Genomic DNA, 25,892 nt, shown 5'->3' on the forward strand with positions numbered 1-25,892 from the left:
AGCAGGCACCTTGCCTTTTACTAAGCGAGTCACTCAGCTCATCTCTATCCTCAAATGGAGCCAGATTGGCCACCTGTGAGATGACATCTGAAGGTGACATCCTAGTCACTACTGAGGCCCGTCCCTCCTCCTACAGGATGTTGTTTTCCTTGGTTTTGTAAAAGTCTTGAAGATCTGCCCAGTAGTGAGCCTCCTCCACCATCGCTACCTTTCCCCATCGCCCCAAACACTCTCAAAACCAGTGGGAAGCACCACACACACACACACACACACACATTTACACACATACACACGCACCCTCGCTCACACACACCTGGCCTACCAGAAGAGCAGGGGTCCCTACCTTGGGCCATTGCTTCTCAAAGGTGCCTTTATGCCCAGTCCTGTCCAAGGGATTTCAGAAGGGCTCCGTCAGCAGGCCAAACCTCTGCCCTGAGTGGCCCTTGGGTGGGGAGTCCCTGATCTGGGTGCACAGAAGCCTGCAAGTCTAGCCCAGGCGCAACTTACTGATTAATTTGGCTTGGAAATACTATAAAATTTTTAAAACAGGAGAAAAAAAGAGCTAACATTCACTGTATGCCCTTATATGCCAGGCATGGTGCTAGGCTCTCACAGACAGACATGCACCCCACACCACTGTGCCTGGAAGGCACTGACAGCTGAGAGTGACAGGCATAAGGAAGCTAAGGGAACCCTGCAGGGAGGCCTCAGAAGTGGGAACCTTTGCTGAAGACGTGTTTATTTTATAACAAAGCTCTTCCGAAATCTCTACACCTGAGCCACTGAGCCCCAGAAAAGCAGCGTCACCTCTGGGCATGAGTATGTCCACCAGTTCACCCAAGGAGCCACCTTTCCCACCCGGTATGTCCCCAGAAATTCTAGGGTTATCTCCAATACCCCAAGGCTGCATGCAGCCCCTGTTCTCAGCCCTTCTTCCTTCTCCCTCGGGGACCTGCACACTCCTCACTGGAGCCCAGGCATCCCCTGCTAGGTCCTCCCAGGCCTGCTGCCCTGCTCAGCCCTCATGACCCTGGCAGTCCTTCTACCCTAGGAAACCCCGGGCTGGCCAGACCTGTCCCCATCGCTCTCCGGCGCCTTTCAGACCTGGTACCTTCCTCATGCGTTCATTCTTTTGCAGATGTTTGTTGAGTATATACTGAGGGACCCAAGCCCCAGTAACAGAAGAGAAAGCTGAGCATATTAGGTGACATATGTGTTGTCACTCTGCTAGTTCGTGGCAGAACAGGTCTATGGAACCTGTCATCCGGCCTCCTCACCAGTGGTTTTTCCCCATCACATCTCTCAGTCTCCAGCCCAGCGGAGGCGAAGACTGAGGCAGCCCTTTCTCCCCAACTCCCAGGCTCAGCAGCAGGACGCCTTATCGATCCTTATGGACCCCGCCCTCGGAGGAAGAAGTTACTCAGGAATTCCCTAGTTTCTTCTAGAGGTGTCTACCCCGCTCCAGGGCCTTCCTGATACCCCGACCGTGACCCAACTTCTGTGCTCCCCCAGTTCTCCGCTTCTCCGGCTCAGAAATCCAACCCAATTCCGCACACATGACGTGCGACCCGAGGTCTCCTCCACCACGGGGCCCTCACCATCTCAGCCGCGCCTCTGCCGCCTCCGCCGCCGCTGGCACTGCCAAGAAGGCGCCGGGTGTTGACGCGTTGCCATAGCAACCAAGAGCCCGCGTTCCTGGTCCAGGCCCCGCCCCTGCTCCCGGCTCCCGCGGGCGGGGGCGACGCGCTGGTGGCCCCAGAAACCCGAAGCCTCTCTCAGTCTAAGGACTCTAACCAGTCGGGCCGGCGCTGGAGCTGGAGCCTGGCTCTGAAAGGCTGGCCCGCCCTGGCGCGCGTCCCGCTCCTCGCTTTGGCCTTGGCTGAATTCTTGAGGCAGGACCCGAACCCTCAAGGGAATAGCATGGGCCCTCAGGGTCCAACTGCCAGCAGCCCCTCCAAGAGGCAGGCCCAGGGTCACGGTTTTCCCCAGACACCCCACTAAGTTTACCCTGGTTACCATGGTTGCCCCAGTGAGGTGCCAAGCCAAACCCTGATGAGAGTTTAGTCTGCAAGAAGCAAGCAGGATAAGAAGGAACCAATTTCCCAGCAGGAGAATCTGGGTAGGCCAAAGCCAGGAGGATGGTATGTCACTACAGAGCAGCTCCTTATAATGTGGGCTCGGCCCTGGCCGGTTTGGCTCAGTGGATAGAGCTTCTGCCGGTAGACTGAAGGGTCCCGGTTCAATTCTGGTCGAGAATTGCAGTCTCAGTTGCAGTCTTGACCCCCTGCCCGGGGCGCATGCAGGAGACAACCAATCCCTTCCACTCCCTCTAAAAATCAAATGGAAAAAATATATATATCCTCAGGTGAGGATTAACAACAACAAAATGTGGACCTCAGACCTCCAGCTCAGCACCACCTGGGAGAGCTTATTAATAAACTATCATCAGTGATGGCGAACCTTCTGAGCTCGGCGTGTCAGCATTTTGAAAAACCCTAACTTAACTCTGGTGCCGTGTCGCATATAGAAATGTTTTGATATTTGCAACCATAGTAAAACAAAGACTTATATTTTGATATTTATTTTATATATTTAAATGCCATTTAACAAAGAAAAATCAACCAAAAAAAAAATGAGTTCGCGTGTCACCTCTGACACGCGTGTCATGGGTTCGCCATCACTGGACTATCTGAATCGAAATCTGAGGAACGGGCTTTGGGGAGTCTGCCCTTTAACATTTCCCAGTTTGTATAGACTCTTCTGGAGTGGTTTTTGGGAGTTTTATGAGTTTACCAATTTGGATGAGCCCCTATGCCTCCCAACCTGCAGGGACAAAATGGAACTGACCCCCACAGCCTGCTGGCCACAACCCTCAGCAAAGTGTTCCTACCGGAGCCAGGACATTTTTCCCTCCCGTGCTGATTGGCTTGAACTCTTAGGCCAAAAAGGAGTGGTGACCGGGATTCTGTGAGCTGCTTCCTCACTCTGATGAGGAAGCAAACCTCACAGCTGACCTTTCTGAAGCGTACTTCAACTTGACTTTTCAAAGCCAATCACTGCATCCTTATCATTAGCTGCAGAGCCAGCGGCATTGAGGGCCCTTCACCAGCCCCAGGGGAATGGAGGAAGGGAGATGGGGTCACCTTCAGCTGCTTTTTTTTTTTAATTTTTTTTAATATATTTTATTGATTTTTTACAGAGAGGAAGGGAGAGAGATAGAGAGTTAGAAACATCGATGAGAGAGAAACATCGATCAGCTGCCTCCTGCACATCTCCTACTGGGGATATGCCCGCAACCCAGGTACATGCCCTTGACCGGAATCGAACCTGGGACCTTTCAGTCCGCAGACCGACGCTCTATCCACTGAGCCAAACCGGTTTTGGCTTCAGCTGCTTTTTAAAGGACTTACTCCAACAGGCTTTACATTCCTTCCCTAGACTTCTCAGCCTTATCTCGTTGGGGAACCTTCAAAGGGACAAGATAGAGGGGGTTGGAGAACAGCAAGTGTTGGAGGAGGGATCAGAGGGAGGGGGAGGCAAAAGTAGCTACTACACAGGGCAGAACCGAAAAGAGGGAGCACAGCCCTCAGGGCTTGGGGGTGAGGGAAGGGCTTTTCTGTTCCTGGCACCCTTCCCTTCCCAGCCTTGGCAGCATCACCCCCTCTTCTCTGCAGCCCAGAGAGGCAGGAAGAGGAAATAACCAGCCCACCGCGGACTGGATGCTTCCCTGAGTTTTCCACCCAGTCTTTTCACAGCCACATCTCTATGGGGTAGTTATTATCCCCACCGCCAAAAAGGTAAACTGAGGCCGAGGGAGATAGCTGTCTAAACTAAAAGCTGGTGTTCTTTTCTCAACCCAGGCTGCGTCTCTGAAGGAGAGGTGTTGAGGCAGGAAGGAGGGGATGACAAAGTGCAGTGTAAGGAAATCACCTACCAGGACTTTGTCTGAATTTATTTAAAGCTGTGCATGCTTAAGCTTAGGCCTCTCGTGTGCGTGCACCCCTTGCAAAGCTAATATGAGGGCTCTTAGCCATGTGTCTCCTTGGCCATGTATTTTTGTGAATTTGAAAAGGTAAGTTGGGGGGTGCATTTATTTTGGATTCAGTGAAACATGTTTGTGTGGTTCTCCATCATTCACATGTGTCGCTACATCACTGCCCGCTGTCCTGGGGTAGGAATGGCTGCCTGGGACACTCCTTCTCCTGCTGCACTTCACCTGATGTCAGGACACAAAAGTGCTGGCCACATTCTCCATGGGAACATGTGCTCCAGCGCTCAACACCAAAAGTACTTGCAGAGTGAAGGAAAAACAAGATTGAAATAAGCAAAACCAGAAGCCAGTTTGTAAAAAAAAAAAACACACACAAAAACTCTAGCCCTCCATTGTGCCAAATCAGAAGTGGGGATTCTGTTCTAATAATGCTGGGTCATAACCGAAGTTCTCTCTGGCCAGGAAGAAGACCTGTAAATATATAAGTATAAACATATTACACCTCTCAGCAGAGAAAACAATGTCTTTGAGGACCTAAACTTGTTGACTAGTTCTGTTTTTCCAAAAGCATTCCTTTCATAGGTAGAGTATTTTAAACACTTGAGTATTTTAAACACTTAGAATATTTTTAAAACTTGAATTTTTCTATATATAATGAGATGATCTTTCCACTTAAAAACTATCCCAGCTTTGTGTATTAGTTTTTGCTGCTGTAACAAATCACACACATGTAGTAGCTTAAAACAACACAGATTTATTATCTTACGGTTCTGGAGTTGGACACAGGTCTCACTGGGGTAAAGTGAGGTGTCAGTAGGTTTGCATTCCTTCCAGAGGCTCGAGAGTCAATCCTTTCACAGTCTAAAGCAGTGGTTCTCAGCCTTCCTAATGCCTCGACCCTTTCATACAGTTCCTCATGTTGTGGTGACCCCCAACCATAAAATTATTTTCGTTGCTACTTCATAACTGTAATTTTGCTACTGTTATGAATCATAATGTAAATATCTGATATGCAGGATGTATTTTCATTGTGACAAATTGAACATAATTAAAGCATAGTGATTAATCACAAAAACAATATGTAATTATATATGTGTTTTCCAATGGTCTTAGGCGACCCCTGTGAAAGGGTCGTTCAACCCCCCAAGGGGTCGCGACCCACAGGTTGAGAACCGCTGGTCTAAAGGCCTCGTATATCCTTGACTCATGATCCCCTTCCTCCATAATACTCCATCATATATACACACACTGAGTAGCAGATTATTATGACCACCTGACGTTTGTAGGCAAAGTAGCTATAATTTCGAGCTGAAGTGGCTAGAGGGCCAGATCATAATGAATAGGGAAGCAGGTTGTTTACCATGACAGTAGAAATGGTTTTTTTCTGAAGATATGGGTAAACAACGCGATTTGACAGCCTTTGAACATGGGACTTATGTAACACTGAGTGGACAGATTATTATGACCACCTGACGTTTTAGGCAAATTAGCCGTATACTGCATCATATGGGATACGGAAGCCGAAGGCCTGTTCGAACACCTTTGCTGTCTGCAGTTACCAAGATAAAACGTCTCCAATTCGCACAGGAACACAAGGATTGGACAGTCGAACATTGGAAAAAAGTCATGTGGTCCGATGAATCACATTTCCAGTTGCATCATGCAGATGGCAGAGTGAGAATTTGGCGGAAACAGCATGAAAGCATGAACCCCACATGCATGCGTACAACTTTCAAGCTGGTGGGGGCAGTGTTATGGTTTGGGGCATGTTTTCCTGGCATGATTTGGGCCCTTTAATTCGTGTGGAACAATGTCTGAATAGCACAACATACCTAAGTACCGTTGCTGATCAAGTTCATCCTATCATGTTGATGGCGTATCCCAATGGAGACGGCTTCTTCCAACAAGACAATGCGCCATGCCACGGTGCTTATATTGTGCAAGAGTGGTTTCAAGAACATGAGGGAGACTTTACCTTGCTTAGGTGGCCCCCAAAATCACCAGATCTCAATCCAATTGAGCATTTGTGGGACGAAGTTAAAAGAGCCATCGGGCAGCTGGTTCCACAACCATCAAATCTCACAGAACTGGACAGTGCTATTCATCAGGCATGGTGTCCGATTCCTCGCATCACCTTTCAACATCTCATGGAGTCAATGCCAAGAAGAATCGCCGCAGTATTGTAGGCAAAAGGTGGCCCAACGAAGTACTGATGGGGTGGTCATGATAATCTGGCCACTCAGTGTAAGTCCCCAGGATATAATGTACAGATGGTGACTCTAGTCAACAATACTGGGATGTCATCTGAAAATTGCCGAGAGTAACCATGTATGGTACCAGACGTTAACTAGACTTATTGTGGTGATTACTTTGCGATATACATAAAAATATCAAATAATTATGCTGTACACCTGAAACTAATATGATATTGTTCATTATAATCTCAATTTAAAAAACAATGGATTTATTCCTGGCTGCTGTGGCTCTATTGGTTGAGCATCACCCTGGGCACCTTTCACCAGTTAAATTTCCAGTCAGGGCACATACCCAGGTTGAGGGTTCGATCCCCAGTCAGGCACGTGCAGGAGGTAGCAATAGATGTTTCTCTCTCACATTGATGTGTTTTTTTCCTCTCTCCCTCTCCCTTCCTCTCTTTCTCTAAAATCAATTTTTAAAAATTATGGATTTAGTAAACAAGTAATAAAAAATAAACCATGAAATCAGTAGAAATTATTTTTAAATTGAGAAGCACATTGTAAAAAAAATTTTCAGATTCTATCAAAAGAGGCAAGAGGAATATACAAATTTTAAGTATAATAAACAAGCACGTGGATTGTTTGACAACCCAATTAACAAGGAGAAGAAAATAATATGAACACATAGGGAAAATATTAAATTTCTCCATTTGACATAAAAATTCGACATTGATGAATATTGCATAAAACTCATATTATTACACAAAAGTGAGGAAAATCTGGTTAATGAGTGTCACCAATTCAAAGAACATTTAAGACTAATTACTGAACAATGCCTTGAAATCCTACAACTCATATAAGAAAGAAATTTAGCACAGATGTTCCCAATTTGGCATCATAAAAACTGATATGATTTTACCAACCACAAACTATAAAATGCAACATTCAAATGCATCATCATAATAAAGGTATTGATCCATCCGCACCAGAGGAAAGACTGAATTATCATTCTGTTCTTTCTAAATAAAGTAATATTTTAAAGCCATTGTCACTTGAAGAGACAAAGAATAAACAGCCAAAAAAGGTAAGGGTGAACTATTGGAGAGCAAATTCATACAACTCTATCTCTTCTAGATATTATGTCTATCGTATTTTCCAGGTTTTTAAAATTTTATAATTCGTTGTGATTTAGTACTCTAAATAAATGTTTTCTCCTGTCATCAATTTAATATCAAGGATTTTGTATTGTTTTTCTTAAATGGGGCTTCCAAAATTGGATAAATAAGTAAAAAAGCAGCCTGTCCCTTCTCAGCAAATCTTGGTTCAAAATTGTGAGGATGGGAGGGTGCCCATTCCTCCCCTCACTGCCTCTCCCACCTTCTCCCCTGAGCCCTTCCCTTCTTCCTCTCATTTCTACCTGCTGGCATCTTTGGGGTCTTCCTTCTATACCAGTGGTTCTCAACCTTGGCTGCACATTAGAATCACCTGGGAATCTTTTTAAAATCCTGATTTCTGGGCCCCATCCTCCGGAAAGTCTGTTTCTTTGTTACTAATGTTGTGGCCTCAACCCATAACAAAGAAACAGAATTTCTGGAGGATGAGGCCCAGAAATCAGGATTTTAAAAAGATTCCCAGGTGATTCTAATGTGCAGCCAAGGTTGAGAACCACTGTTCTATACCATCCCCGATCTCTCACTTCACTCCCATCTGCTCGGGCTCACTGCCCCACAGGTGAGAGCAATGGAGGAGGTTTAAGAAGCTGAAGGTGCCTGAGGAATAACAGGTATCTAGATTATCAGCCCAATCCTAACCCCACCTCTGGCTGCGTGACTCTTCCTACTGGGTTGCCACTCCCAGAGACGCCTCAGAATGAACCATGGATTGCTGGTTAGGGGCCAGGAGCCTGGAGCCAGGAGCTCCGCGCCAGGAGAGGAGCTGGGAGCAGAGCCCAGCAGCCCTGGGTTGGCCGGGGTCCGGCGCTCCTCCTCACCCCACTGGGCCTGGGAGCCTTCCTGGGGGCTGGTCAGGCGGGCCCCACTCTGCTGGCCGCCTGACGTGCTCCACACTCTGGCTGAGGCGGGAGGGGTTGGAATTTTGACTCTTTGATGAATAAGCACATTTAGACGGGATGAGTCTGGGAGACAAGACCCAGAGGAGCCATTTGGTTAAAATGAAAAGGCTGGACTCACTTGAGCATGTCTCCTGTGTGAGAAGAAAGACTGACTCCTGACTCTCCTCTCCCTCCCTCCCTCCCCTATTCCCTCCCTCCCTCCCTCCTTCCATCCTTCCCTCCCTCCCTCTTTCCCTCCCTCCCTCCCTCCTTCCCTCCTTGAATGCATTTAGGAACCTGCCCTTCTGAACACAGGAATCAGAGATGCTGAGAGTGTAGTGGGATGCGGGTAGGAGGGCCACATATGTGGAATGAACAGAAATGATGGGGCTGCCACACCGCTGCGAAAGAGTTTGTGTTAAGTGTATGTGATTTTTTGTTGGTGATGATCTATTTTGCTCATGTTTTTTCGGAACTCCATGCTACACACATCCTGGGAATTCTTCAGGACAGGGGCCCAACTCCTTCCTCTGGGCCTGCCTCCTTTGCCCTGTGCAGCTTCTGCTCCTATTTTAGGGGTACCAATGGCCTGTGACGAGAATTCTGGGATGCCCGCTCAGTTCTCAGAAAAGCACCGATTCCCAGTGGTCGGCAAACTCATCAGTCAACAGAGCCAAATATCAACAGTACAACGATTGAAATTTCTTTTGACAGCCACATTTTTTAAACTGAAACTATATAGGTAGGTACATTGTTATTAACTTAATTAGGGTACTCGTAAGGCTTAGGAAGAGCCACACTCAAAGGGCCAAAGAGCCGCATGGGGCTCGCGAGCCGCAGTTTGCCGGCCACGGTTCTAGGCTGTTCATAGCCAGTGATTCCGTCTAGGACAGCCTACAAGCTCCCCCATGGGTGGCCTGCCTGGGCAACACAGTGAGGCAGGAAAGCAGGGGCTGATCCTGGAGCCAGACCAGCAGGGTTTGGGCCCTGGCTCCGCCGCGTACCGCTGAGAGACCTTGGGCAACCTGCCCGCCCACTTGGGCCTGTTTCCTTATCTGGGAGATGGGGTGAGAGCCCGAAAGAGAGGCTCTGTGAAGAGAAGACCGGGCTCAACAGTCAACTGACACGGTGCCTGCTGCTTTTCTTCCCTTTTCCTTCCTCCAGAGCAGAGGACATTGGGTGGGTGGTGGGCGTGGGGAAATGGCTTTGTCCTCAGTGCAGTCTAAACACAACAGGAATCAGACTGTAAATATTCAGTTGCAAGGGCGCGGGGAAGGTTACTTTTCTCCCCTCTTCTTCCTGGCACACTTGAACTCTCAAACACCACCTTCATGTCCTTCTAAACTAAAGGAGGGCTTACCACACAAACATTTACATGCATAAATTATTTCACTGGAAGTATTTGCTGCCGTCCCTCTTTCTTCAAACCCTCTCTCATCCTTACAGCCTGAGAGACCAGGCACGGGGCAGAAGCAGGGAGAGAGTATGAGGAACGAAGAAATTCAGGACCAAGGAGAAAGATTGTGGGCACCAGGGAGACAGGAGGGGTGTGGGGAAGGGCTATGGGGGTGGGAGCAGAAGTGGGGACTACTGGAGGATGCCTGCAGCTGGAGACCCTGGATCCAGAGTGAAGAGGAAGGAAGGAGGAGAGGACACCGGCCAGAAGAGCAATATCGCCTGATAGAGGTGCCCTCCACCCAACGAATGAGGAACTGAATCTCCAGAGAAGTGACAGAGAGAGCCCCATTGCTGGTCACGTACATCGCCACCCTCCACCCCTCCCCCAACCTGGCCACATTCCCACTGGATAGATATCCCCCGGGGCCAAGGAAAAAGACATTAAGGAATCTACGGCCTCCCCCTGCTCCCTTCAAAACCTCATCCCCACCCTCCGGCCCATCCCAGGTCCTCGGGCCAGCATTGCAGTGCCTGGACTCACCTCCACTTGGCTGACACCAGCTTCCCACCTACGCGCGAGAGCAGCATGGGCCCTGGACTGGGTGTCAGATGCTGAGATAAGGCCAAGGAGAGGAAAACCGCCAACGCCAGGAAGTTACACGTTCCCCTGGCAACCCAGCTACAGTCACCAAACAGTGCAAGGTCAGGGGTAGGACAACTCCCATTCAGGGCCTCAGGCCAGGGCCCTCCGTTTTCATGTTGGAGAAACTTCTCTCCAGTCTCCTAAGACAGTGCCTGGGAAATATGGGGGACAGGGTTTAAAATGCCATGTAAGGCACCACCCCCAGGCCTCCACTGAAGACTCTCAGCCTAGGACCACCGGAATCTGCATGTCTCACCAGCACCCCAGGCGACTCCAGTGCAGTCTGAGGACATCACTTAGAGAGCAGCATACATCTCATGAAGCTGGGACTCCTTGCGGCAGGGCTGGGGGAAGATACAGGACAGAAGGGGGCAGCCCCAGCACCCTGTGTCTACTGAGGTCTACAGCCAGCCTCATGCCCAGGGGTGCTTGACTTTGGGTCTTTTCAGTTTCCAGTTGAGTAACCAGGAGTCCAGACACCTGGGTCCCAGTATACACAGAACCAATTCCAAACCACAAACGTCGATGGAGCTCCTTCTGAGCCAAGCACTACTGTTTGAGCCATATGAAGAGACACAGGTATGCTTTCTTTTTTAAAAAATACTTTTATTGATCTCAGAAAGGGAGAAGGAGAGAGAAACATCAATGATGAGAGAGAATCATTGATTGGCTGCCTCCTGCACGCCCCCTATGTGCTCTGACCTGGAATCGAACGGTGACTTTCTGGTTCATAGGTCAAAGCTCAACCACTGAGCCACACTGGCCAGGCAAGGTATGCTTTCTACTCTCAAGAATCCTGGGACCTGCACATCACTTACAATCTCTAGGTTTCGGTTTCTTCCTTCTCTCCAAAGAGTATACAAATACTGACACCTCCCCAAGAGGTGATGAGGCCCCCTGGAATTATTCCTATGGACGTGCCCTGAAAGAAACACTCTCAGAATTTGTCCTGGTGGTTGTGGTGGCTTTTATTGCTGGAGGTAGAAGTTGGGTTGTCAGGGGGCTCCAAAAGGTCAGGGAGCCTTGAGGACAGAAACCCTAAATTGCAGGATCCAGGGGCTGGGCCTTGGGCTCCCTTCATTCGTTCCTTTCCGAAGCGGCCAGATCTTCAATTGCCTTAAAGGGGCGGCTCCTGCAAAACTGTGAACTTCCTGCACCTCTTCCCAGGCTTGACCTCTCCCTTCCTCACTGTGGCCCGGCCTCCACCCACAGAAAAACTACAGTTCATGCTGGCTGCAGACCAAACCCTTCCCCAAGGCCAGCCCCCTCACAGGGGAGCCCTCTGATAGGAAGAACAATTAGCTTGGACTTATTTTGTCGTAAGTTTAAATCCCAGGTCAGCCTCTACCTGGGTTCTACAAGTTACTTTTGCTCCCTTAGCCTCAGTTTTCTCGTCTGTAAAATGGGAGAGGATAATACCGGTGTGGCAAAAGTAGGTTTACAGTTATGCATACTCGAAACACAGTTTACTTATTAATTATTGCATTATTTTCCATATAGACAACTGTAAACCTACTCTTGCCCCCACTTTAGCCCCACTCTGTAATTTGTGGTGAACTCAAGCCCCTTCTCCTGGATTTCCCGTCCCAGCAACAGACAACACAATTTGCTTAGTTGCTGAAACCAGTAGCCTGTCTTTCTAGACCCTTCTCCCCCATCTTCATGCTCCACAGCCAAGCCGAGAGCACTACACAATTTTGAAATCCATCCCCTGGCCCTCCCCTTAACCCAGGCCACTCCCACTCCAGCCTGGCTGCTGCAGTAACCCCCTCGAGCCTGCATGCCTCATCGTCCTCCTCACCGCTAGACTGTTCTCTACCCTGCAGCCTGAGGAAACGTTCTAAATAGAGCACAGCTCTTATCTCTTCATCCCCCTTCATTTTAATCCTCCCGTGGCTCCCCATGCCCGAATGAAGTGTCCAAAATTATTCAGTTGACTTTGAGGTTCCTTGGATGATCCGGCCCTGCTCCCCTTTTCCATTACATTCCTCAGCACCTTACACCTGTAAACACAGACATTCTGCAGCCCAGTGCTGCCCAAGCTCACCCCCAGCCCGTGCACATGCGCACAGCAGCCTGGGGCACTCTCCTCACCACCACTGGCCTCTCCTTCATTTTGGCTTCTAATTGTCCTTAAATCCTCAGCTCAGACATCGGCCTCCTCCAGAAACCTTCCAGCCATCGCTCCTGTGTGAAGTTCTCAGTACCTGACTCTCGTCACACCACATATCACATTATATGACAACTGGCTCTTTGCTTTTCCAGCTCCTCCCAGGAGGCAGAGACTGTATGTGTCTTGTTTACTGCTCTCTCCCCCAGCACCCAGCCGAGGTCTTGCCCTGAATAGGTGCTCAAGAAATATTTTTTTGAAACAATGAAGGAAGAAATATAGCTAAAGCTCCTAGCACATTGACTAGCACAAAAGTGGTAATGCATAGCGTCAGCACGTCATGGTCCATTCCCACACTGAGCACATCTCTCCGATGGAAACACAATTCAAAGGTCAGGTCCTGCCAGCAGGGGGTGAAATGGTGTGACAGCCCTGGTGTGGAGATGTTTGTATGACCCTCCCTTCCCCCTGCCCAGTGATGTTGATTGATCTGTCCCTACCCAACCCCTGGCCCTCACCCGGACTCAGGCCTCTGTGCCCACCCCCACCGCAGGCAGGGAAGGAATGTCCCCTCGCCCTCTCCTGACACTTGGTCTCTAACCACAGCCAGTGACCGCTCCTGGTTCTGGAGGAGTCCCTCTAACCTGCAGCACCATTGCCCAGGGCAGGTTGGGAAAAGGACCCCTGAGAGGTGCCCTCAACTTGCCATCCCACCACCAGCAGCCTCCCCTCTGGAGATGGCCCAGGACTGGAAGGTGGGGGGGGGGGGGGGCTGGTCCTTAGAGCCCCATTTGCATTCCTCCAGAGATGCCTATCACTGGCCTTCTGGGTTATCAGAACTGCTATCTGCCTTTCATCCCCACAGGGCTGGGCAATTTGCGCAAAAAGATCATATAAGAATCTTCACACACCCCCTAAGGCCTGACAGAGTAGAACCCCAAAAACGGTTGAATGGATGAATACGTGAATTAAGAAATGGGTGTGTGCGAGCATTCCCAGGCAGAACTTTCCATTTTCCACCTTAAAAAGATGGGATTTGTCCTCTTATTAAAGCTCCTCCTCCTGACCCTTAAGAGATTCCAGAGGCTAGTAACCTTCAGAGTCAAGAGGATAATTTTTCTTTGTCTAATCTCCTTTCAATAGAGGTAACTTCAGTGCATTTTCTTTTCAGCGACCTCCCTCCGTAGCCACTGGGACTGAAATGTATTTCTTTGTGAGGAGACAATTACTAATTTACCCTTTAGCCTTCTCGGCAACAGATTTGATCCCCGGGCCTTTATTGTTCCCGCCCTGGGGCCCAGCCCTTTCCCTGTTCCACCGCTCCTCCGGCTGTTTGCCAAGCTCTCAAAGGCCTCCTGGGCTGTAGAGGTGGCTGTGGAGGTAGGAATGGGACATACTGTTCTCCCCGGAGCCACGTGCAAACACACAGATGCTTACACACCCACCCCAGGACACACACCTCCCTGCACCCACAATCCCCAGTCCTCGGTGAACACATGCTCACAGGCAGCTCCCATTCACCGCCCTAGACTCTTCTCCTCACCTGAGCCCTAGTCCCGGGGATTCTCACACCTGGACACAGGCTCACAGGTGCAGGAACAAACCGCACAGACCTGCCGTGAGCCAAACTGGGTGGAGCTGCCGAAGCCCTCCCTCGTCCTCCCCCTCCAACTCTCCTTTCGCTTGGCCACAAAGGGCCAGGCCCACTTTCTCTCCACCTCCACAGTGATTTTCCACTTCCAGGCTGAAGGCAAGGAGTCAATGAGCCAAAGTCGGCTCCTCTCTTCCTCCCGCCCTCCTCCCACCGACTCCAAATCCTCAATGCACCTTGCATGTGCCCAGAGCAACACCCCACTCTCCATCCCCTTCCCAGCCTCCCCTCCTCTGGCTGAAGGGAGCACTGGCTTCTGGGTTCTTACCTTTTGGAAATGAACATGGGGCAGCACTGGAAGCTGACAGACAGGAGGGCTGCTGGGACCCTATCCTGGCAGAGCAGTGTGTCACCAGCCCAGGGGACTCAGGCACAGAGCAGTGTGATACTCACTCATTCAACACCTTTTGTCACCCCCATCCCTCGAAGCCCCTCTTCTTGCTGAGCCTAGAACGGCACAGATTTGGCCAGGTTGACCGGGCTCAGATCCCTGTCCCCCCACTTTAGGTGTCCTTGGGCAAATGTCTTGCCCTAAGACCCAGTGTGCTCATCTGGAAACAAGGAGGAAATACAGTAACATCCACCTCCTATTGTCAGAATCCACTGGTAGAAGACTGGTTCTCTCTTGCCTCTGTACCATGCTGTGTCTCATGAACTTGTGAGGCAGGTGGCCAATAATTCAGCTATAACTGAGTCAGGGAAGGGTGCAAATAGGTTGCTTTTTTAGTATCAATATCCGTGAATCCACTGCTTTTTCTGTAATGACATCACTCTCCTTCAGTGGCATTTCACAAAACCTTCCCTGAATGGGGGAGATACAGGGGGTGGAGGGAGGGCCAACCCCTGGGAACCTGCGCCTATCTTATCTTTGCCGTGGCCCAAGGAGAAGATGTTTGCAGTCAGCAAGCAAATCCCATCTTCCTGCTGGTGTCAGATCAGGCTGGCACTGGGCTGGCCACTTCTGCACAGCCCTGGCAAGGGCTTGGCACATAGTAGGTGCTTCTTGGCAGAGGGAGCCACAGTGGGGGAGGGGAATGGTGGGAGAAAGGCACAATGCGGAGAGGGGGGGCTTCCCCTCCTAAGGAAACAGATCCGTGGAAGTAGAAAGGGGGGAAGAGACAATGCAGACCAGGCCCCTGAGCTGCCTGATTGGGGTGGCACCTGATGTGGGAGGCTGGCCCAGGGTCTCTCAACACAGGGTCTGACGGGAAGGCCATGGAGTAGAAACACCAGGGGTTAGAAACTCGGGGTGGAACATTCATGCCCGGGGGTGGGCTAGGAGCTCAGAACAGCCTGACCCCAAACCTTACCATCTTGGTCCACGGCTCCGAGTCTAGAAGGGAAGCTTGCTGCCAGTCTCGCCCAGCATGCAGCTCACAAGTTCATGGGATCAACAAGGCTTCCTCCTTCCAGCTACCACCACCAACTCCCAGCTCATTCCCCAGCTCACCAGCTCTTCACCATGGAAACCCTGCCTGGGGCCTCAAGCTAGTCTGGCCACCTGGCCCCAGGCCTACAAGAGTGGCCTCCCCCTTAGACTTGCCAGTACCCAGGACTGTACCAGCCACCAGCCCCACCCTCCTGCAGTGCCTGAGAAGTTGCTGGCTGGCAGGACTGCCCAATTCCTTGGGTAGGTCAAGGCCCCGCTCTGTGGACACTGCCCACATACCCTGCACGATGGCTCCCAGCCCAAGAGGAGATGAGAGGGCCTGTCCCTTCTCAACCCCAACCTCCCCACCTAAACCAAAAGGAAAAGATGGAGGATATCAAAGATGAGGGTGAGGACTGCAACCTTTCACTCAAAACCTCCCCATATTCTTCAGTCTTGCACTTCCCCCCACAGTCCCTCTCCCACAGTGGGCTCAGAGGCCCCAGACACAGCCAGCCAGAGTCCATCCAAAAAAAGGGAGATTCTTTATTCAAAATCAGCACTCAGATTCTTCAAGCCCCAGCCCAGAGGGGGCAGCCCTCCCTCCCCTCTCCCCTCACCCCACCCCTGAGCCAAAGCGAGGGGAATGGAAAATGAGAAGCCAAGAGGGCCTCTGCCAGGGCAGGCTGCCTCCAGTGTGTGGTGAGCCCAGTCCAGCTGCGGCAGGGTGGCAGCTGCCACCGACCCCTCCCTATAAATTAAGTCTCTGCAGCCACAGCTGTGGGGAGGCGTATTTGTGGAAGGAAGGCCCAAAGGCAGCGTTGCTGACCCCAGCCATGGAATGGATTGAGAGATCGGGGGGGAGAGGTATGAAGGAGGAGGAAGACGCCCTAAATTTTGGTCCCGGGGGAAAAGAGGAGGCCAGCTGGTCCAGTTTCTGTGTGTTTGGAGAAGGGAATGTATTAGTAAGCACAGGGGGAGAGGCCGCCATTGGGCACCCCCAGAGGAGATGCGCCAGGCCAGGCCCTCCCCCTGGCAGAGAGGAGCCTGAGGGCTCCAGGGGCTCTTGGGAATGTCACTGCTAAAATATATATTTATATATATTAACCATCCAAGGAGGGGCAGGAGCGGGGCGGGGAGCGTATCAGAGGATCTGGCGTGGCATCCCATAGCCGGTCATGCCCGCCTGGGAGGCCCCGCGGTTGGTGCCCATCTGTAACCCAATCACGTTCTTGCCCTCTTGCAGCTGGTTGTCTGAGAAGTTCCGGGGGTTCTCCTTGGACTTCCTGGGTGGAGAGGGAGGGCTGGTTAGGAGGAGGTTGAGGCTGCCCCCGTCATGTCCTCCCTGGCCAGAGCACAGGCTTTGCCAGCTCTGCCCTTGAGCCTTGAGCTCTCTGAAGCCACCTCCTCACTCTCCAGTGGGAGTCCCGGGCCGGAGGATGAAGTAAATGAAGGTGAAAGTACTTTGTACATGGCCAGCTGCTAGAATGGGACAGGGATGGGCAGGGTGACCACGCCTGCCCAGGCCTGGGCAGCCCCAGCCATACTCACTTAGGAAACCAGTTGGGATCCCCAGAGAAAAGGCCATCATCCCGGGCTACTGCCAGCCCGCCCAGGTTCATCAGCGTCCGCTGCACGCAGGCCATGTTCTTTCCTGGGAAGGAGAAGGGGGTGTTGGCCTTAGCAGAGCTGGGGTCCTGGATGCCAGGGTTCCACCTCCATCACTAAGTCAGCAGGCCCAGCTTCCAAATTCTTTTCCTCTTCACCGCACCTTTTCCCATCCCAGCCCCCAACACGGTCAGCTCCCCATAAGACGCACACACGTGCAAGGGCATACACGTGCAAGGACAGACACGTGTGAGCAGGCAGGGTGGCAGCTGCCACCGACCCCTCCCTATAAATTAAGTCTCTGCAGCCACAGCTGTGAGGAGGCATATTTGTGGAAGGAAGGCCCAAAGGCAGCATTGCTGACCCCAGCCGTGGAATGGATTGAGAGATCAGGGGAGGAGAGGTATGAAGGAGGAGGAAGACGCCCTAAATTTTGGTCCCGGGGGAAAAGAGGAGGCCAGCTGGTCCAGTTTCTGTGTGTTTGGAGAAGGGAATGTATTAGTAAGCACAGGGGGAGAGGCCGCCATTGGGCACCCCCATACATGTGTGAGCTCATACACATGCGAGGGCACACACGTGCGAGCACATACATGTGTGAGCTCATACACGTGCAAGCACACACATGCAAGTGCATACACGTGCTAGGGCACACACATGTGAGCTCACACACGCCTACTCCACCACACCCCTCTTTGTCCTCAGAGTGCCAGAAACCTGCCCCTTCCCCCTGGTCAAGATGGCCCAGCCCGGTCTCTGGTCCCCTGGGTGACAGCGCTGTGGCCCTGGCCCACCTTCCCAGAGGTCCACCGTCTGGAAGATGTCGGTGGTGTTGATGCCGTAGCGCTCGGCTGCTTGCAGGAACTGAGAGATCTGCTCCATCTGCTTGAAGGCCATGGTGGAGGCCTGGATCTTCTTCACTGGGGCCTGCCCCTCTGGGTACAGCCCGTTAATGAGCTCACACAGCACCTGGGGGAGGGCGGCAGGTGTGCAGAGGTGAGGTCACGCCCACTGAAGATCAGAACGCTCCACCCTCAGGCCAGAGACAGTCACCCACAGGTCTCTCTCCCTCTGAACACACCTGTCAGCCTCAGGCTCCTGCCAGGCCGGGCCTCTGAGGCCAGAGTGAAAACCTCGATGTTTTAATATCAACAGTTCTTTCCTTTGAGTACCTGGTGTCATCTAGGGCCTCCACGGCCAAGGCCCACTCACACACACACACACACACACACACACACACACACCCCTTCACTCAGTGGGAGGGAGGGAAGCGTGCACCCTCTCCAGGCTCAGGAAGAAGTCGGGTCGGGTAAGCCCTCCTTCTTCAGGTGAAACAATCGCAGTCCCCAGACCCGGCCCTGCTCTCCCCCTCCCAGCACCTCCGGTCCAAGGGGCCCAGCTCTCACCGTGCCATCCTTGAGCCAGTTCTGGAAGTTCTCCCGCCCGGGCTGGGGCCGGCCCACGTCCTTGCGGCACTGGGTGGTGATCCACTGGATCAGGATCTGCTCCAGGTCTGCATCGTACTGTTTCTCAATCTTCTGCTGCACCTCGCGGCTCAGGCCGTAGGCGGGTCCCCTGTTGGCCATTCTGAAGGGTGGTGGTGGCTGTGGGGAGCTGGGAAGGGGACACACCCAAGCCTTCGGTCAGCACTCTGCAGGCTGTGGGGGAGTGAGGGGGGCGGCTCTGCCTGCAAGGACACACATCATACCCTCATGGAGGCCCCCAGAGGTGAGAACAGCTGCCAAATGAGGGAACCCTCATCTTGAGCCCTGAACATGGGCTAGGACAGCACTGCTCAGAACCCTGGCCACACAGGACACCTTGGGTTCCCACCCCCGTGACGTGCAGTCTGTTTATCATTAAGGCTTCCACGAAGTTTCATTTAAATGGCTCCATTATTGCCCTGGCCGGCTTGGCTAAGTGGATAGGGCGTCAGCCTGCAGACTGAAGGGTCGCGGGTTTGATTCCGGTCAAGGGCACATGCCTGGGTTGCGAGCTCGATCCCCAGTAGGGGACATGCAGGAGGCAGCCAATCAATGATTCTCTCTCATTATTGATGTTTCTCTCTCTCTCCCTCTCCCTTCCTCTCTGAAATCAATAAAAATATATTTAAAAAAATAAAAATAAATGAATGGCTCCACTACTAAAATGAAATGTAAAGCCCACTGGGATAGATAAGGGATAAATAAGGTCAAGATAGGGAGGTTAGCCCCTGGTTTGGGGTGGTGACTTTTAACAAAGGCAAACTGGCCCTGACTGGTTTGGCTCAGTGGATAGAGCGTCGGCCTTAGGACTGAAGGGTCCCAGGTTCGATTCCTGGTCAAGGGCATGTACCTTGGTTGCGGGCACATCCCCAGTAGGGAGTGTGCAGGAGGCAGCTGAATCAATGTTTCTCTCTCATCGATGTTTCTAACTCTCTATCCCTCTCCTTCTCCCTTCCTCTCTGTAAAAAATCAATAAAAATATATTTAAAAAACAAAAAACAAAGGCAAACTGATCATTCTAACCCCAACCCTGCTTTTTCAGCCCTGGGAAGGAGAAGGATTTGGGGAAGGAGGAAGAATAGAGAGTGGCTTGGGAAGCCTGAGCACCCACTCTGTGCTAGAAACTGTAGCAGATAGAAGTCGCTTCTCCTGAAGTTGCCCACGGTACCACCGAGAGACACAGTGAACACATATGAAAGGGCAAGGGCTGTACACGACAAATACCAGACTATACAGTCAGACCCCATCTTGTAGGAATTCAGAAAAGTGTCTGGGCAGGAGCTTGGAGGGCTTCCTGGAAGAGGCAGGTCTGAGTACACCCTTCACAGATTCCAGGAGGCAAAAGGAACTCCCCACGAGAAGCCAGGCAATGAAAACAAATTTGAGCCCTGGCCCGTTGCTCAGTGGTTAGAGCAGCAGACCTCGGACCAAAGGATCTCAGGTTCGATTCCCAGCCAGGTCAAGGACACATACCTTGGTTGCAGGTTCCCCAGCCCCCATCAGGGTGTGGGCAAGAGGCAACCAATGGATGTGTCTCTCTCGCATTGACGTTTCTCTCTCCCCCTCCTCCCTCCCTTCCACTGTCTCTAGAAACTAATGAAAAAATTCTCCTCGGGTGAGGATTAAAAAAAAAATTCTACGAGGCAAAATAATGGTGCCCCCACAGATGTCTATGTCCTAACTGCCACAACCTGCGAACGTTGCCTCACATGGTAAAAATCGATTTTGCAGGTGTGACTGAGTTAAGAATCTTGAGATAAGGAGAGGGCCCTGCACCATCCAGGTGAGCTCCGTGCACTCGAAACAAGGGTCCTCATGAGCAAAAGAGGGCGGTAGCTGAGCCAGAGTGCGGACAGTGAGAAGGAAGCAGAGGTGGGACTGTGGCAAGGCCAGGAGCCAAACAATGCAGGTGACCTCGAAAGGGTGGAGAGGTAAAGCAATGGGCTCTCCCCTAGACCCCCCATGAGGAATGCGGCCCTGCCCACACCTGATGTCAGCCAGTGAGGCCTTGGGTGGGACCGTTAGAACTGTACCAGAGTAAATGGATGTTGCTTGAAGTCACGAAGTTTGTAGTAATTTGTTACATCAGGGAACGAGTACAGGAGCCTGGATGGTATTTTTAGAGAAAACAGGGAAAGTGGGAGGAATGGAGAGCTACGCAGGAACTTCGTCTGAGGTTGGGAAGAACTGGGTGGTTTCCTGATCCGTGGCCTGAGTTGGCAGCACCTTGCTCTGTGTGGGCAGTGTGTTCCCATCCACCTCCTCACTGCCCGGGCCCCACACCCAGGGGCCCGGCGGCAATGCCACCGATGCCAGGACCCCGTCCCCTCCCTGGGTGGGCAACTTGCTGAGTGAAACAGAGCTAGCTGTCTGGGTGCTCAGAAGAGGGGGTCCCCAGGACAGGCACCTGTGCTCCAGGAGAGGAGAAGGGCCACTCCTCCTGCCCACATCTGGCTCCAGGCCAGGGCAGATTTCAGGGATGAAGTCATCTGGCGCCCTCTCTCCCATGCACCCCACGTTGAACAATCCGTGAACAATCCGCCACCCCCTCAGTGGGCCTGAAGGCTCGGCCTCGGGACACGCCATCCGGCCGCAGGGGCCGCAGCTGCCCCAGCCCTCTCGCACCTCTCAGCCCCATGGGCCTGTCTCAGGCCAGTCCCCTCCCCCACTCCCACATGGCTGCTCCTTATCCAGCTGCACATTTCCGGCAGAGATCCTCCCCATAAATCAGTTATTTTTAAACCTCATTCAGAGCAACCCACCCCACCCCACTTCCCCCGGCCTGAACGCCGGGCCAGATGAATGTCAGTCTGGGCTTGACCCCACACAACCAGCCACACTCACGCACTCAGCCGGGGGAGGGCAGGCAGTCGAGTGGCCGAGGCCTGTAGAGAGGAGACTAGATTTCCCGCAGGCCAGACCCAACTGCTCAGCCACCACTCAGTGGAGACCTGTGACCCCTGTCACACAGGGGCACGGCTGGACGCCTGGAAGGAAGGGAGGGGGCTGGAGGCTACTGTCCTTTCCCAGCCCAATGTCCATCCAGACCTCTCTTCTGGGGGCAGCTTCACTATTACCACTTGGGTCACTCAAGGCTGTGTGTCTCCATGGGCCCACGTGGCCTCGAGCCCAGGGGTCACAGTGGCCCAGAGAGAAAAAGCACAGAAGAATGATCAACCCACACTCCAGAGTTAGGAGAAGAGAGCCGGCCCAGAGCCTGAGCCTTCCAGTGGCCCCCACAGGCAGACAGACAGCCTTGCAGACCCACTTCTGGACACGGGGTGGACTGAGGGCCCCTCCCCCACCCCGGCGCCTGGACACAGCTGGCAGGGTCACAGCCTCCAGCTGCCGTGTCCAGGCTCCACTCCGGGCCACTGCCCTAGAGCCCTGAGGTGCCAGTCACAGGGCAGAGCTCCAGGAAGGGGCAGACCCAGCCGGGCCAGCCCGTGACAGCTGGTTCTCCTTCCCACCCCACACCAGCAGGCGAGGGCTGATGGGCTGTGGCTGCTGGGGCAGGAGTGGCCCACCCTAGTGACACCCACAGGACCTACTGCTGCCCTCCCTCAAAGGAAGGGAAGGCAGTCAGTTGCCTGCTGGGCTGGGGAGAAGCTGTGGGGGAGATGACCAAGCGCCCAAGCACAGGACCCAATGGAAAGACAGCAGCTGAACGACTTGGGGGGGGGGGGTGGCTGTGAGAAACCTAAACTGGAGATCTGCTTATATCTGTGGGAACAGCCCTGCACCCCCACAGAGAAGGGCACGCTGGTTGGGAAAGGAGCAGAGGCCACAGGCCCTCAGCCCTGCCCAGACCCTGGGCTGGAAGCTTACCTCACCTCCCAGGCCATTGCCAAGGAAAAGGCGGATGCGGCGTGGGGGTGGGGAGACGCAGGGTTCCTGGAGGTTTCACTGGAGACAAAGGGACTCTCCATTCATTGTGCAGATAACCCCGGGGAACTTCCCAGCTCAGAACTGGGACAAAGAGGATTCTAAAGGGCAGAGTGGGAGTCCCAGTCCCCAAAGCCAAGTGCCACACGGGACAGGCAGAAGCAAGGACGGTGGGGAACCCAGGACTGGGGTAAGCCCCTCACCAAGAGCCGGCGAGCAGAAGCGAAAACAAGCCATACAAACAGGAAGCCGCAAGGCCGGCGGGAGGAGGGGTGAGGTGGGGATGTTGCCATAGCTTCTGTGTACCAAACAGGCACGGGTCAGGGTGGGGGCACTCAGCACGGGGGAGTGGTGACAGGCTCCGAGCGGGCAGAGGTGGGTCCTTGGGAAAGGGGCCGCCTCCCAGCAGTTCTGGGGAGCAGCAGGTGCAAGACGCGCCTGCAGGAGGCCGCGTGGAGGTGCAGAGCGCACCTGGAGGACAAGGAAGTTCTGCGTTTGGGGCAGAGAAGTAACTCAAGAAAATGGTTCCGGAGAAGCCGACGTGCCACCTGGGAAGAGAGCTGGACTCTGAGCTAAAGCCCCACACCTGACACTCCTGGGGGCAGGAGGGAGGGGAGAAGGGATCAGGGGCCAATCCCCGGGGCAGCCAGGCAGTGGGAATGAAGAGGGGCTGCAGTCTGACTACTTCTCGGTTCCGGAGCGCGAGGGCCCTGCCGGTCCCGCCCCACCGTGGGCTCCCCTGCAGTTTTAGGTCATCCGCGAGGGCCAGGGGGAGGAAGGGGAGGGGGCTGAGCCAGGCGGGGCCCTCCGTCTGGTGCCCTGGGGTCAGAGGGAGAACTAGGGAGCCCCCGAGTCCCCTCCTGCACGGCCTCCGCCGCGGCTCGCCCTCACCTCCCCCCGCTGCCTCCTGGAAGCCCCCCGATATCAAGTCCCCCCAGGACTCCCCCGGCCGGGGCGCCAGGGGCCTGCAGGGCGGGAAGGCTGCCGGCCGCTTCCGGCCCTCGGGTCCGGCCCCCTCCTGGCCACACCCTGGGCCGTAGCGACCGCGGTGAGTCACGCCGCCGGCGCTGGGGTGACGCAGCGGTCTGGGCAGCCCGCCGCCGCCTGCCCGCAGCCGCCGCCCGCTTTCTAAGCAGCGGGGTGAGGGCCTCGGCTCACGTTGGGGCGGGAAGCGGCCACCCCCTCCCGCCACCGCCTCGCGCTGGCCGGGCACCGGGCGGGCGCGGTCAGGGCTGCAACCCCCCAGTGCCTGCGCTAGGGGGCTCCCCCGAAGGAGATGCGGCTGCAATCCCGCCGGGACCCGGGGGGCAGAGGCCATCGTGGGGCCGCCGGAGCGCAAGCCCGTGACCCCGAGGCCCCAGGAGGCACAGACAGGCCGTCCCGGGGCGCAGAGAGCGGGCAGCGCCGCACGTGCCCGGGAACCAGGAAGTGCGGGGAAGTGCGGGGCGCCGAGCTGCCCAGGGACCCCGGGCGCGCCGTCGCTGGGCCGACTAGCCAACCCAGACGCCCCCCTTCCGCACCCGAGGGGACCCGAGCTGCAGCTGCGCGCGGGGTGCAGACCCCGAGCCCCTGCTCGGGGCCGATGCCCGTCTGTGCACCGCAACAGGCCTGACCTCATGGCCCAGCAATGCCGCCAGGGCTGGGGCAGACCCTGACGGCGCGGGGCGACGCGGCCATCGGACCTGGCCTCCCAGCCTCTGCTCGGTCCCCAACCTCAGTGCAGCTGGTCGCCGACGGAGTTTCTCGCTTCCCAGAGAGAGCCCCCCCCCCCCACCCCGGCCAGACACACACGCCATTAAAAAACCCTCCTTACCGTCGGGCGGGCAGGAGAGCGCGCACTGCGGACGGGGCTGCAGGGCGAATGGATCGTAGCGGCTGGGCTGGGGGTTTTCAGCGGCTCCCGCCTCGGACGGGGCGGACCGGGGGCGGGGCAAGGACTGGGAGGGTTTAAAGGCGCCGTAGCCGGAGCCTTGACCGAGGTTAGAAGGGAAGGGCTGTGGATGGGACCTTGGTTACAGGATCTGGGGGTCAGGGCCTCCTAGGGCAGCGGCAGTGGCCTTCACCCAGGACCACCTCTACCCCAACCCTAGAGCCAGGAGAGGCGTGCCCCAGTGGGGACTTTCAAGACTTCGGCCAGTTTATGTGGGGAAAATCCTCTTGGTTTGAAAAGGGTGGTTAGGTCCTGACCTAACCGGTTTGGCTCAGTGGACAGAGCGTCAGCCTGCGGACTGAAGGGTCCCCGGTTCGATCCCAGTCAAGGGCACATGTCCGGGTTGTGGGCTCGATTCCCTTGGGGGCATGCAGGAGGCTGCCGATCAGTGATTCTCTCTCATCATTGATGTTTCTACCTCTCTCTTCCTCTCTGAAATCAATAAAGAATAAAAAGGGTGGTTAGGGCCTGGCTGGCATGGCTCAGTGGTTGAGCATCAACCCATGAACCAGGAAGTCACGGTTGGATTCCCAATCAGGGCACATGCCCAGGTTGCAGGCTCGATCCCCAGTGTGGGATGTGCAGGAGGCAGCTGATCAATGATTCTCTCTCATCATTGATGTTTCTATCTCTCTAGCCCTCTCCCTTCTTCTCTGATATAAACACATAGGTATTAAAAAGGGTGGTTAGGTAAACAGAGGCACAGGAAAACGCACCTCCCCCCTAGCTGACTAGGGTGTGACAGGACTGGGGCTGGCAGGCCAGGACAGCACCCGCACCTACTTCAAGCCGAGGCAGGAAAACTCAATGAGGTCATTGCTTGTGGTGCCCAACACGTGTGATCAATCAGCGCTGGGACCCAGGGTTCAGACCTGACTGCTCCCCCTCCACCGCCTCCCCAGTGGAGGAGGCGATCAGTGCTCCTGGGAGTGGAGGAGAGCAGTTTGGGGGCTAAAGGCGTGCTCCCCCCTTTCAGGCAGAATCCCCGCTTATATCCGCGTGTGGTAGAAGCCAGTTTCACCTGGTTTTCAAGGACACCCACCATTGTCCTTCCACCTTTCTGTTCTCTCTTGCCCAGTCCTACTCAGTCCTACATTCCAGGGCCTTGGGCCATTCCCTAGAAGCCAGTCAACGTGCCTTCACTCAGGCCGTCCCCTCTGCCTGGGGTGCTTTTCGGCCCTTGACTCATCCTCACCTGCTCTCCCCGCCCCCCTGTTCATTTCAGCTCCCTGGTCTAATAGTACTACCTCCCCACCTAGAGAATGTACGGCTTGGAGAGCAGTGCCTACACGTCAGAGTGCTCGGCTGTTCGCTATCTTTGTTCCCACTCGGAAAGCTCCGAGGATCCCCCACCTGAAGCGTTGGTCCCAGCACAGGCTGTAAGCGTTCCCTGCTGACTCCTTCCTTTGTGCTACCACAATAACAAAGGCATTGCCTTCTCACGGAACTGATCGCATCATGCTGCAGCTATTTCTCCTGTCTGCCGACTGGAAAGAACCCCCAAGGGCAGGGCTCGACTTAGTGAACTCTGTATTTTCTCAGCATCTAGCTTGGTGGCTGGTCTTTGGTCCCTGACTGTTG

At 53.9% G+C, this 25,892-nt stretch overlaps 1 protein-coding gene across 1 annotated transcript; it reads right to left on the reverse strand.

The window, feature by feature from the left end:
- Nucleotides 1-15,933: 15,933 nt before the first annotated feature.
- TAGLN2 (transgelin 2) lies at nucleotides 15,934-24,334 on the reverse strand. Its single transcript, XM_059674227.1, has 5 exons — nucleotides 24,195-24,334; nucleotides 18,419-18,626; nucleotides 17,807-17,981; nucleotides 16,959-17,061; nucleotides 15,934-16,693 (listed from the first exon to the last, which is right to left on the reverse strand). Exons 2-5 carry the CDS (start codon nucleotides 18,596-18,598, stop codon nucleotides 16,552-16,554), a joined length of 600 nt encoding a protein of 199 aa, XP_059530210.1. The 5' UTR covers nucleotides 18,599-18,626; nucleotides 24,195-24,334; the 3' UTR covers nucleotides 15,934-16,551.
- Between the last annotated feature and the right edge of the window lie 1,558 nt (nucleotides 24,335-25,892).

This window comes from Myotis daubentonii, chromosome 18 (assembly GCF_963259705.1).
Source record: "Myotis daubentonii chromosome 18, mMyoDau2.1, whole genome shotgun sequence".
Lineage (NCBI taxonomy): Eukaryota > Metazoa > Chordata > Mammalia > Chiroptera > Vespertilionidae > Myotis > Myotis daubentonii.

Bases quoted from the DNA above. Each gene is read 5' to 3' on its own strand.
- TAGLN2 (XM_059674227.1), bottom strand. From the start codon at position 18,598: ATGGCCAACAGGGGACCCGCCTACGGCCTGAGCCGCGAGGTGCAGCAG. The intron at 17,982-18,418 runs GTGAGAGCTGGG...GCCCTCCCCCAG, and splicing joins ACTGGCTCAAGGATGGCACG to GTGCTGTGTGAGCTCATTAA. The intron at 16,694-16,958 runs GTGAGTATGGCT...CTCTCCACCCAG, and splicing joins GATCCCAACTGGTTTCCTAA to GAAGTCCAAGGAGAACCCCC.